A 12,062-nucleotide genomic window follows, 5' to 3' on the forward strand; every position below is an offset into this window, starting at 1 on the left:
GAGTTCATATTTTAATCATATTTAATAATTAAAATGAACTTTATTAAAATTTTAAAAACAAACGAACACTTCCGTCCATTTTTTTATCTTCACATTTTGGTATTTCACTCAATTCACTCCTCGCGGTTCCCCAGATTTGAAGCAAGAAGGGAAGGAACCGTTGCTCCTAACATTTTTTGTGACTTCATCATTATAAGGAGTTTCTACAAAGAAGATGGAATATCTGGCACATGGAGGACGAAACACAATCAACATTGGAAGATCTTGATGAATATGGAGAATGTATTATTCCAATATAAAGCTTAACCCTTTGTCACTGTCATAAAGTACTTGGTCTTAAATTTTCCTTTTTTCGTCAAATTGAGATACCCTAATTTTCCCTCTGTAATAATCTTTTATGACCTGAAAAGTATATAAATGTTTCTATTTGACTTACTTTATTATTTTAAATGCTTTGATTGTTGTATGTCATAGTAAGTTGTTCAAATACGCGTGTGTAATAATTTATGATCTCACTCCCCCCCTTCCTTTTACAATGAAAACCCAGTTGTAACTTTGATACTTAATTTTCTATAAATAACACTTTTATATACTACTCATTTTGTAATATCAGATTTATACATAAATTAATTATCTTACATAAGAACTTTTTTCTACAATTGCACAGATCCATGTAAAATTATTCGTATATGATATATTTGTGTGGTAGTTTACTATTTACGGATAATTTAATCATATTCACAAAAATATACTCTCCATGTTGTACGAAATGTGTGCATGAACAATAATAATTGTTTTTTAAATCATCAAGTGGCAGCATCCATATGCTTGGAATTAGATTAACTAATAATGTTTCTTTTAATTACCTTTTCATTTTTCTAAAAAAATATAAAATAAAAATACAAAAAGGAAATAATTTTACTAAAAATAAATTAAATATCTTTAAATAATCATTCCAAAATAAATAAAAAGATATTACCCTTGAATCAAAATTATTTGAGTCTTTTAAGAGATGAGAGTACTCTAAATAAAGTAAGATGTAATATATATATATATATATATATATATATATATATATATATATATATATATATATATATATATTTATCTTTTCTCCTTTAAGTGGCATATACTCAAATAAATATTTTCTATTCTTACATTTATATATGTACATATTGTATCATCCTAAAATCACATAATAATATCTCAATGCAAAATTTTCAAGATATAATAACTCTTATAAATTATCTTTTTTTCATTTACTTTTCACATCATTTCTTTTTTTAAAAATTCACATTTTACACTATACTTTAATTTAATTTATTTTTTTAATTCTCATCTTCTTTATTTTTATCCTCCAAACCATACATAACATTCCTCTATTTTTTTTTTCTTATTTCAATGCACAATACATCCCAAAAGTCACCCAATGTAGAAAAGGGCTTCACATCAAAGAGCGAGCAATGGTGTAGAGTTGGGGGGGTGGGGGGTGGACTCACATTGAATTTCCAAATGAAGATAAGAGTGCATACAGTGTATTGCCAAACTTGGATTTCAAAGATTAGCCCTCCAACTACCTCTATGATCATAGGCAAGAGATTCATAACCCTTTACCTCCCTGTCTTTCTATTTAATCCTATTCGTCCTATAGCGTGCTATATGTTGATTGACATTAATGATAACATCATATCATATCAATTTTTTTTTTTTTTGTACAGACATCAAATCATATACGCAACTATGAAAATATCACAAAAAGTTACTTTATCTAGTCTTCGCCTATTATTCTACGTATCCAGGCCACCATCATATAATCTTTGTGAGATCTTATCCAGAACTTGCATAAAATATCTTTCTTTTAATTTAATCCCTAGTAAAGTTTGCTAAGAAAACTTTCGCAGCACTTTAATGTAACGTCAAAAATAAAATCATCAAGCATCTAGCTAGCTAAGCTAGATGTATAATATCTTGTTATCGAATTAACACTTTATTTAAATTCTTGCTCTTACTGCACATACGTGCATGCAAGCTTCTTTCTGAAGGAGAAAACCATTCAATAAATAACAATACCAACTAAATATAAGAATCACTAAAAAATAAAAAATAAAAACAGCAGCAAAAAATGAAAAGAAAAGGAGTGACCAAACATTGTCGCGATACAAGATAATGATTTGGATTTTGGACCAAAAGAAAAATACAAGATAAACGTTGAGAAGTTAAAATAACAAAAAATTAGAAACCAAAGAGAGACGGGAAAAGAATTGGTAATAAAAAAGAAAAAAAATAAATCCATAATCTTTCTTTGCTGGCAGATTCCCTAGGGGTACCCTAAACATAATTAATTCTCAATTGGTTCTTTATCATCCCCTCCTTCACCGCAAGCAACACTTTCTCTTCCATTTTCTAGGTCTGAGACACCCTGTGGGGACATACGTAAATCACCCGTTACTCCCTATATATGGCAACTTAATAGTGATATTTGGATTAGTCGGGAGAAAATCATTTATTTAAATTATATATTAAGAAGGCCTATGAAATGTGAAGGGATAAATCATTCCCAATTAATCAATATGTAAAAATAAAAACTTTTCATTTGAAGCCATTTTTTCAGTGTAAAATAAACAACGTAGGATCATTATCAATAAGTAATTGGAGGCATTAAATAAAGAATTTCATTAAAATGCATGGCAGTGTATATGCAATTCAATATACTTACAATAATTTTAAAAATTATACTTAACAATATATTTTTATTAGTTTGTAATGTAATTTTTTTTACACTCACATGACATGAAAATTACATTCCTCAATAAATATCCAATGAGTTACATTTTAAGTTCGTATTTCAAATTTAATTTGTTGAAATCAAAATACGAGCTGTCTCCTCTCATTTATATTTAAGGACTTCAATTTCAGTACTGCACGAATTGTATTAATTTTTCCGGCCGTACCAAATAACACAAAAACATCTCTTAAAAAGCTTGGCTTACCTTTGAATATTATATATTAAGAAAATAATTTTAAAGAAATTTTTATTTTAATTTACTGCTATTATAATTCTTTTATTTAAATTATGTGTTTATTTCTATAATTTGAATTATGTATTCTTTTATTGTATTGTTCATGTACATGATTAGGCTTTTTTTATGATAGAAAAGAAATGTTAACAATATACTTTATAAAATTTATTATTAATCATAAAATTCATATTGATTGTGTCTAAGAATAATGTGTTAGCTAGGTTTGTATATCTTCTAGGTATAAGAGGGAAAAAAAGAAGTTATCTTTGCGTAGAGAAAACATTTTTTTCCAAATATATACAGGAAGTGAAAAGATAAAACCACCCCAACATTAGCAAAATATGACCGTCGTGTAAAAGTAGTGGTATTAAATGAAATTGACAAGGGCCAAGTAGGGAGAACAAACAAAACGCCCCCCCACATTAGAATGGAGGAAAACGGCAAGGAACACATGCAAGCTAGGTTGTTCCGATTCTTCAGAAACTGACACTTCCAATTACAAAAACTCACCTGCTCCTCCACCGCTGATGAATTCTGCACCTGATTTTTTGACGATCTCCTCTTCCTTCTTCTGCCCCTGCTACGACCCACTGAATCTGTCACAAAAAGGAAAAAAATAAATAATTAATAATGGGAAATGTGAATGAAGTACGTGGAGATATTTGTGAATTTGTGATGAGGATTGAGGAATATAAAAAAGAAGGAAAGGAAGAGTTGGAATAATACTACTACTTTGTGTTCAAAATATCTAAGGTGCATATTCCGAAAATTTTCACGAATTACGATGTTGGTGTTGTTTGGTCAAACAGACTTGTGTTTGTGTGTCAGCACTACGCTACCTTAGTCGAGTCAAAGACTAATAATAATAATAATAGACAATGCATAAAATTTGTACTGTTTAAGAATCTTTTCATGTGTTTTTTTTAAAAAAAATTTCTTAACTAATAATCTAAACCTATTAGTGAGCAAGAATAATAATATCAGAAATGTACATCCAAACGCTGTGTTAGGATTTGATTCCCAGCTGGTAAGTCGTAAAATAAAAGAAAAGGAAGAAAGAGGGAAGTGAAGTGCGTGGTGGTGGGGCTACCTGCTGGTGCATGTTTCTTGGTTCTGGAATCCAAGGTGGATTCGGAGGTGTCGGGGAGGTAGCGGTCGAGGCGGAGGGGTTGGGGTGAAACGACGACGTAGTGGTGGAGCATTGTGCGGACGAAGGAGGCTTCCATGGTGTTTAGGTAGTGACGGTGTTTCTCATCGGTCCAAATCGACGTCGTTTCGGGGTCGTGGGTGGATTCCATTGCCTTGTGGGTGGATGCCATGGATACGGTGGCTTTATTAGTGCCCACCTGCTTTAGTTTTTTTTTTTTTTTTAAACCAAAATATCTTCATACTTTCTTTCTTAACATTACTAATTATTAGTAATCAGCTACGGATCAATTCACCAACGACCCATGCCCAAAACCCAACATCACATCTCAAACACTGCCCCACCAAAAACTTTAACTTCTACATTTCCATTTTATTTTCTTTAACTTTTTACTTTAATCTCCATATACTCTCTCGACTAATTTAAAAATCATCTTAATATTGTTTTAAGGTGATTATCATTAAAAAAATAAATTTATGATAATATTCTTTTACACTATCAATTTATATACTGTTTATACTAAACCCGTTTGTTTATTTGTTTATTTATCACTAAGCTCGATTCTTAAGCTACAAATGCCGCCCCAAAGGTGTTCAAATGGGCTAAATTTAATTGTCCGTAAAAGCAAGCATTGCGACAATACATTTAGGTGTATAATAATTTTAGTTCAATTTTAATCAATCCAGAAATTTATTAGTTAGATATATGGTCTGAGCCATGGTGAACTTTGTACATTGTAAAACTGTGTATAATTATCATTTTAATTTATATTTTAGTCTTGATAATTTTAATTGATATGAATGATGTGTCGAATAATTTTTGTATTAATATAAAATTTTATCAAACACATTTCGTCAATCTTTAGGAAATTTCTGAACAAATAAAATTAAAATGTAAACGGACAATTACAGATTGTGTCAATTGTTCACTTCTTACTTCATAATAGTCTCGTGTGCCTAAAATACAAAAAAGAAAATAGTCTCATGTCTCATGAATTTTCTAGAATAAAAATTACAAAGTAATAGGATTTTTTTTTATCATTTGTTTTTATTTTTGTAAGTATCCAATACAGTAGATACTCTTATTTAAAATATAGTTAAATCCTAACTCATATTTCTCTCAATAAAAATTCAAATCATACTTTATTATTTTGTGACAGATTAACCTCTTTGATAAAACCAACTTTGGTTGTTATGATTGGTAGCAATGGTAGGAAAATTATTTGGTCAGAAAAACAATATTTCACTAACTTAAACATCCCAATAAAATGTATAACGTGACATTTATTGACCTCTGAAAGGAACGTGTGTTTGGTGAAGATTTTCCCAGAGATTTTTTAAAATTTAATAAAATTGACAAAAATAAATAATTGCTTTTTTTAAAATAAAGTAAGTCAAGCAAGACAAGGTGAAATAATTGAAACAAATATCTAAAACGGAGGTTAAAAAACAAGGTACGAAAGAGATGTGAAGAAGTTTGGTTGATTTATTCATTGAATGTGACTTTTTATTCGTCGTAGTTGATTTATTGTAGAATTCATCAATATGACGTTGTATCTAAATTCTTTGATCTTTTTGAAGGGATTTATATTCTTTGATTTGTAATAAAAAAACACACAATTGCACTCTGAGATAATTAATTAAAATGATCACAATTTCTCCTTGAAAAATATTTTAACATACTGGATCGCTGATATTTCAAAGGAATTTTACAAAAATTCAAACAGTTAAATCCCCGTACAATTTTTCATACAAAATTTGTGTAAATAGAATAATTTTCGTGGAAGAAGATATAACGACCACTTTCACTCGTTACATAACGCATAGCAAGATCGAACGGCTGATATAATTTCATTCGAGATTAGTGTGGCGCGATCGAACGGCTTCAGGGCTCTCACCCAAGGCCTCACCCAACTTGTAAACAACCATCTCAAACAGAACAAACAGCGCCCCTTCGTACACACTTCCCATCGGAAGCAACGGTCGAGATTTCGCGTCCCTTTCTGCGTCCGCATCATCGGCCATGGTCTGCGCTGCCACGTAAGCCACAGCGTTGGCGTGTTTCACGCAAGACCCTGTCTCGGGCTGGGCAGTGAGGAGCAGCACCCTTCCGCCGTTGGAGCGCGCCACCGCGCAGAGGGCATCGACGGTGGAGAATCCGCCGGGGCCGGCAGAGGCGATGAGGAGGTCGCCGGCGGCTATGGGGGGTGTGGTCATGTCGAAGACAAAGTGGGCCGAGAGGCCCAGGTGGAAGAGGCGCATGCAGAGGGCCTTGAGCATGAGGCCCTCGCGGCCCACGCCGTATAGAAAAACGTTGCCTTTTTGAGAGGCAACGGAGGTGAGTTCGGTGACTAAAAGGTCTAGTGGGGCCGGGTATGGATGGGTGGGCTTTGAGAATATGGAAGCTATTTGGGTGCATATTTGTGTGCCCATTGAAGCTGCTTGGGAGATAGAATTACAAGCCATATCACTCTTCTTCTCTAGTCACTCTGAATAATGGATTTTTGGCTCTTTATATGCGTATGATTTTTTGGTGTGTTGCGAGGGCCAAGAAAAAAATGAAAATTCTTTTCTTCTATAATTTATTCTTTTAAAAAAATTATTCTCCCGGATTTGCATAGTTAAAATTTTGTAAGTTTTTTTTATCAATAAATATTAATGATTAAATTGTTAATTTTTGTTAATAAATCAAACTCAACATTTTTTTTCCTTTCTTTTTAAATTTTAATCATCCAACCAAATTTTATATCTCCTAAAATTTCCTAGGCACAAGCATGGATAATTTGGTAGCTTCAGAAACAGACAATTCCTCCAAGAGAAATATATATATATTGTTGATTTAAGAATCAATATAATTTATCCAATCATGCAGCCTTAATACTTAAATGTCACGTTTGGAGTGTTACATCTTCGTAATCATCACTCTTATAATCTTATCACCAGAATGTTTGTCGCTTGCCAAAAGAAATCTAATTTGGCATATTACAGAGTCTACAAGAATCATGCAAGTTCAGATGAACATACCGGTGAAAAACAAAAAAGAAAAGATATTTTACACACAAAAGACACAATAAATACAATAAATCCTTCTGTTATTTCCATCCCCGCCTTACACAAAGGCTGATGAAACTAGAGTGGGTTTTATTTGATCATGTAGGAAGCATTTGGTTGTAGGCATTGATTGGAAGACACTTTTTCTCCTTCACGTAGCACTTATTGGAGAAGATGAGTCATTTTTCTTCTCCTCGATGGTAAGCTCAGCATTATCATCCTCGTCACTTCCATCCTCCAGAGAAGCCTTTTGTTGCAGCTCTTTGACTTTCAGGAATTCATCATAGTGGGCCTTTCTGTGCTCTTTAAAACTCAAACTTCTATCTGTTTAACAATCAAACAATATTCCCAGTGATGGAAACTGAGTTAGGGGCAGTTATGACAGTTACCAAGGAAAATAATCTAGGCCAGAATAGAATAAGTAATCTATCAATACAAAAAATTACTCCAGATCCTTGAATGATTTCCCCCATAATGGAGAATGAAAAAAAATTGCCCAGAGTTTCTCGGTGAGGGTCAAAGATACCTGATCTGTCCTAACTTACTCACAGAACGATAAACTTTTGTCTAATATTTACTAAATTCACTGTACTATACAAGCATTCCTTGTAGCTGTCTTGCACAGCAAATTTAAATTAACTCCCCTTTTTTACACTGAAATCTCATTAAATATCATGTCAAAATTAAACAGGTTGACTTATCTCCACCTTATCCTTCCATGTCACACTTAATTTATACCAAGTAAGGAAATAATATGATAAATTAACAACAAAGCCTTATCTCCCTGGGTGAGATTGGTTACATGGATTATACATACAATGTCATTTGACTCAGTTAAAAACTAAAGTTTCAAGAAATGTTATTTAGCATGAAATCCCTCAAAAGACTTAAATTATTGGTAGGAAAAATTGATCATCAACACCAAAATTCTCTCAAGTGCAAGAAGATATAAGAAATAATGATTGCAGTAAAAAATGAAAAAAAGGTAATGATTATTGTTAGAAACACCAAATGACAACCTAACATTACCTTCCTCATCCTCTTCAGTTTCTTCTGCCTCATCCTCAGATGATGTCCAGCCATCAGATTGTCTAGTTCCTTTTCTGTTACAACATGCCCCATTCTTAAAACCAGTTTGTTCAGCATTTGCTGAGTGATCTTTATCACCATTATATTCGTCAAAATCTCCTTGTACAGGGGACGGAGAACCTAAAAGATTGGGTTATTTGTATGAAAAATAGCTTCATATAAAGCGACTTATAACATTGAGCTAAAGAGTAGTCTCGAGAATATAAAACTACAAACAAGTATATTCATCAAACTCCATAACAGAGAATTGCATTAAACCATTAAAGTAGTTTTTAACATATAGAAACCAAAGCAAGTGCAAGACAAACTAAATTTTAGAATTTAATAAACGCTACAAGAGTAAATGCAATACTAGAGTTGAAGGTAACAAAATATCTCATTTTTCCTGTTAATAATATTTCTATGGAAAGCCACATCCATACAAACATACTTATTCTGATATGTGCAAGAAAGTTTACAAGGATAAATGCAGTTTAACTGATCTTCTTTACATACTGTCATCATCAATCATAGGATGATACGGGGTCTTAGGTTCAGTGATTTTTTGCCTCACGGGCTTGTTTGCTTCAATTTCTCCAATATTATCCTCATTCCATCTTACACGTCCCCTGCAATGTGAAAACAAAGGGAAGACACATAATATTAAGATTCATCAGTTCATCTCAGAGGAACAGGTTTCTCATTATGATATACAGTATAAAATGATCTGGAGTATCCAACTTTCAATCAAATGAAAAAAAAATTCGTTTCCCAAATCAAATAAGCAAACTAATATAAACCAGACTGCTAGTATTACTTCATTTTGGCAGATGGAATAGCTCTTCAAACACCAAAAGTATGCAAATCTATCCTCAAGTGGCTTGGTCAACTGGCAAAAAATAATAAGTTTGTAAGTCCTTGAGGTTCCAAAGCAAATCATGAAAGAAAAATAAAAAGAAAAAAAGAGGAATGATGAAGGAAAGAGCAAGCAAAAACAATATAGAAACAACACTCAAAACAAGTTAAAGAATGCCAAAGCAGTTATAAATATATACATCAACTGAGTATTTGATGAAGCAGCAAATGGAATACACAAGAAAACCAAGCATTCCAACAGAAAATAACCCAGCCATATCAACTAACAATTATAGATTTTCTGTTTACATACTAACATTGATAATTATTTAAATAGAAGGCAGTGCATGTGTACAGGAAGAAAAACCACACGGTTGATCAAATATGTTATAAATAAGACAAAGGACAATAAGTATTGCACTACCAGATAACATTCAAAATTTACAAATTACAAATAAAGTGAAATTAGAATTTGGACTGGCAAATTATTTCACGGAAAGACTGAGGTAATAATACAACCATATCTTCAGCTACAACTTCCAGTGATTAGTAAGGTTTTACTGCTGCAGCCATGAAAATTAAAGGAAGATGGATTATGTTTGGATTGATGGAAAAGGATGAAATGGAATGACGTTAGTTTTCATTTCATTCCATTCCAACCAATCTCCATCCCCACTCCCCAAAAAATAAAAAACTTGGGGATATGGGATAAAACCAACTTATTATTCATTAATCTTCCTAATGAAATGTACATCATCTCATCAACAATGGTATGGGAATGTTATTTTATTCCATTCCATTCCACCCACCATAATTAGGTAAACACTTTTGCACGAACTTAAAGCTCTACTCATCGAATCACATGAATCCGAAACTCCAGATACCATCAATTAGTGATATGTTGCAACTATAAAATGGAATCCAAAACTTTGATCGCTAACAAAATTTTCCAAATCCGCGAAGCACAGTTAGGAATCTTTCAAAATTAACAATATTTCAGCAACATAAAATTAGCAAAATGGAAGGGATTGGGCATCATATTCCGTGCAGACAAAAAAAGAAGGGGGGATAAGGAGAAGCGAAGCGAAAAACTACCACAAAGAAAGAGCAACTTCATTATTACACGGTTAGAAATGCAAAACATCTGAATCAAACACTAGAATTTAGAGTCTAATCCGGGTGAAGAATAAACAACTAAAGCCGTTCAAGCACATACAAAACAATGCCAATGGCAGTAGAGAACTTCATAAATCATAACCAAATAGAAAATGCAACATTTCATTCTACTAATCAGCGCGTTTGATTGTTGATTGAATCATCTTAAGAGGAAAATGAGGTTTACATAAATTAAATGAAAAAATGGAGATCCGTGGCCAGAAAACCTTCGATAATTTTGATAGTCAAATTGAAAGCATGGAAGTGTACCCCAGGCAACGTCTAAAATCAATGAGAGACAAACTGGTGTTCCGTTTTTTTTCGGGAAATTGAAAATCTAAAATGTAAGTGGAAAAAACACGAGAGAGAGTGAGAGAGAGAGCTATACCTTCAAATCCAATTGCGGTGTTTAACTAGGTAGGAGAAGTTGCAAACTAAACGCTAATTAAAGTATAAAACCGTTAAAAAAAATAGGTTTAATAATAGGTAAAAAAAAATAAATTAAAATGTACTAAAAAAAGATCACTTGAAAAAAAAAATATAAATCGTAAAATTATAATGATGAAATCACTGATTTAACAAAAAAATAAGGATAAACATACACTCACTCACTTCTTTATTTTTTTCCATTAATATATTTAATTTAGATTAAATTATAATTTTATCTTGTATAATTTTATTTTTATTATTTTTAAATTAAAATAAATAATTTTAATTTTTTCATCAATTTATGGTCCAAAATCAAATATTAACTTTAATATAATATATTAATACTAACATATTATTTGTGTAAAAGGTTAAATAAGATGAAATATAAAAAAAAAACTAAATAAGAATAAAAAGATAAAATAATAAACTATTAAAAATCTTAATACTAACATATATTTACATAATACTTACAAGATAAAAGGTTAAATAAGATGAAATATAAAAAAAATCTAAATAAGAATTAAAAGATAAAATAATAAACTATTAAAAATCTTAATAGAAGATGAATTGATCACCTTTTATCTTTTTTTATTTTATTTTTTCTATCTCTTTGTTTTTCTCTTTTAAGTTGAATATAATCAAGGTAACTAATATTCGAAATATTAAAATTCATTCAAATTTTCTACAAATGTTTTCAGTTTTTATGATTTATTTTTAATTGTTACTATCATTTATTCTAGTTTTCACCACAAATTTTCAGGAAAAAATGCATTAGTAATATAAAACAATCTTACAATGTTATTTGATCAAATCATCATAAGGTAAATTTATTAAATTTTTCAATAATTACCTATTTACATCATCGTAAAATATTTTTAAGTATTTTTTTTTGTTTAATAAACTTGATACTTCAACCCAAATATCACCACCATGCATTTATGAACCGTTGTTTTAAGAAAAAAAAAAGGAAGTAATTTTCTATCGTTATTCAAATAAGGTTAGAAGAGAAGACAAATGTTACACGAACTAATCACCTAAGACTTTTGTGCAAAAGATTGAGTATGAAAATAGACCTTCTTTTTGCACTCACTGCAAGATGATTGGGCACCGCCTCACTAATTGTAAAACTGTCACTGCAAATAAGCTTTCTCATCACAGCCTGCCCCACCTTGGATCAGCCACAAGTGGGTGATTCAGCAATGCCCCCACATACCAATACAGCAGACCCCTCTGATAATCCAAAGAATGTCCAAACTAATTTGTCTATCCCTTCTCACAGAAAACATGTTCAGGTTACAAATCATGTTCCTGTCCTTCAGAATTCTTCTGACCTCAAAG

The 12,062-nt window shown here is 31.5% G+C and overlaps 3 protein-coding genes across 7 annotated transcripts; all 3 read right to left on the reverse strand.

The window, feature by feature from the left end:
• Positions 1 to 2,123: 2,123 nt before the first annotated feature.
• Positions 2,124 to 4,579, reverse strand: LOC100787230 (uncharacterized). 2 transcript variants are annotated; one of them, XM_041013326.1, is made up of 3 exons: positions 4,111 to 4,579; positions 3,531 to 3,622; positions 2,124 to 2,419 (listed from the first exon to the last, which is right to left on the reverse strand). In XM_041013326.1, exons 1-3 carry the CDS (start codon positions 4,337 to 4,339, stop codon positions 2,339 to 2,341), a joined length of 402 nt encoding a protein of 133 aa, XP_040869260.1. In that variant the 5' UTR covers positions 4,340 to 4,579; the 3' UTR covers positions 2,124 to 2,338. The 2 variants fall into 2 exon arrangements, with proteins under 2 accessions (XP_040869260.1, XP_003556096.1); XM_003556048.5 differs by having other exon boundaries at positions 3,531 to 3,616; positions 4,111 to 4,555.
• A 1,223-nt stretch (positions 4,580 to 5,802) lies between these two features.
• On the reverse strand, positions 5,803 to 6,973 carry LOC100787756 (3-hexulose-6-phosphate isomerase). Its single transcript, XM_003556049.5, has one exon. It carries the CDS (start codon positions 6,630 to 6,632, stop codon positions 6,018 to 6,020), a length of 615 nt encoding a protein of 204 aa, XP_003556097.1. The 5' UTR covers positions 6,633 to 6,973; the 3' UTR covers positions 5,803 to 6,017.
• A 22-nt stretch (positions 6,974 to 6,995) lies between these two features.
• LOC100788300 (protein phosphatase inhibitor 2) lies at positions 6,996 to 10,735 on the reverse strand. 4 transcript variants are annotated; one of them, XM_003556050.5, is made up of 5 exons: positions 10,684 to 10,735; positions 9,103 to 9,174; positions 8,802 to 8,914; positions 8,247 to 8,426; positions 6,996 to 7,541 (listed from the first exon to the last, which is right to left on the reverse strand). In XM_003556050.5, the coding sequence occupies exons 2-5, from the start codon at positions 9,105 to 9,107 to the stop codon at positions 7,369 to 7,371; spliced, it is 471 nt and encodes a 156-aa protein (XP_003556098.1). In that variant the 5' UTR covers positions 9,108 to 9,174; positions 10,684 to 10,735; the 3' UTR covers positions 6,996 to 7,368. The 4 variants fall into 4 exon arrangements, with proteins under 4 accessions (XP_003556098.1, XP_014627754.1, XP_014627755.1 ...); XM_014772268.3 differs by lacking the exon at positions 10,684 to 10,735 and adding an exon at positions 10,523 to 10,673; XM_014772269.3 differs by lacking the exon at positions 10,684 to 10,735 and adding an exon at positions 10,483 to 10,611.
• Between the last annotated feature and the right edge of the window lie 1,327 nt (positions 10,736 to 12,062).

The sequence above is a fragment of the Glycine max genome, chromosome 20 (assembly GCF_000004515.6).
Source record: "Glycine max cultivar Williams 82 chromosome 20, Glycine_max_v4.0, whole genome shotgun sequence".
In the NCBI taxonomy this organism is placed as follows: domain Eukaryota; kingdom Viridiplantae; phylum Streptophyta; class Magnoliopsida; order Fabales; family Fabaceae; genus Glycine; species Glycine max.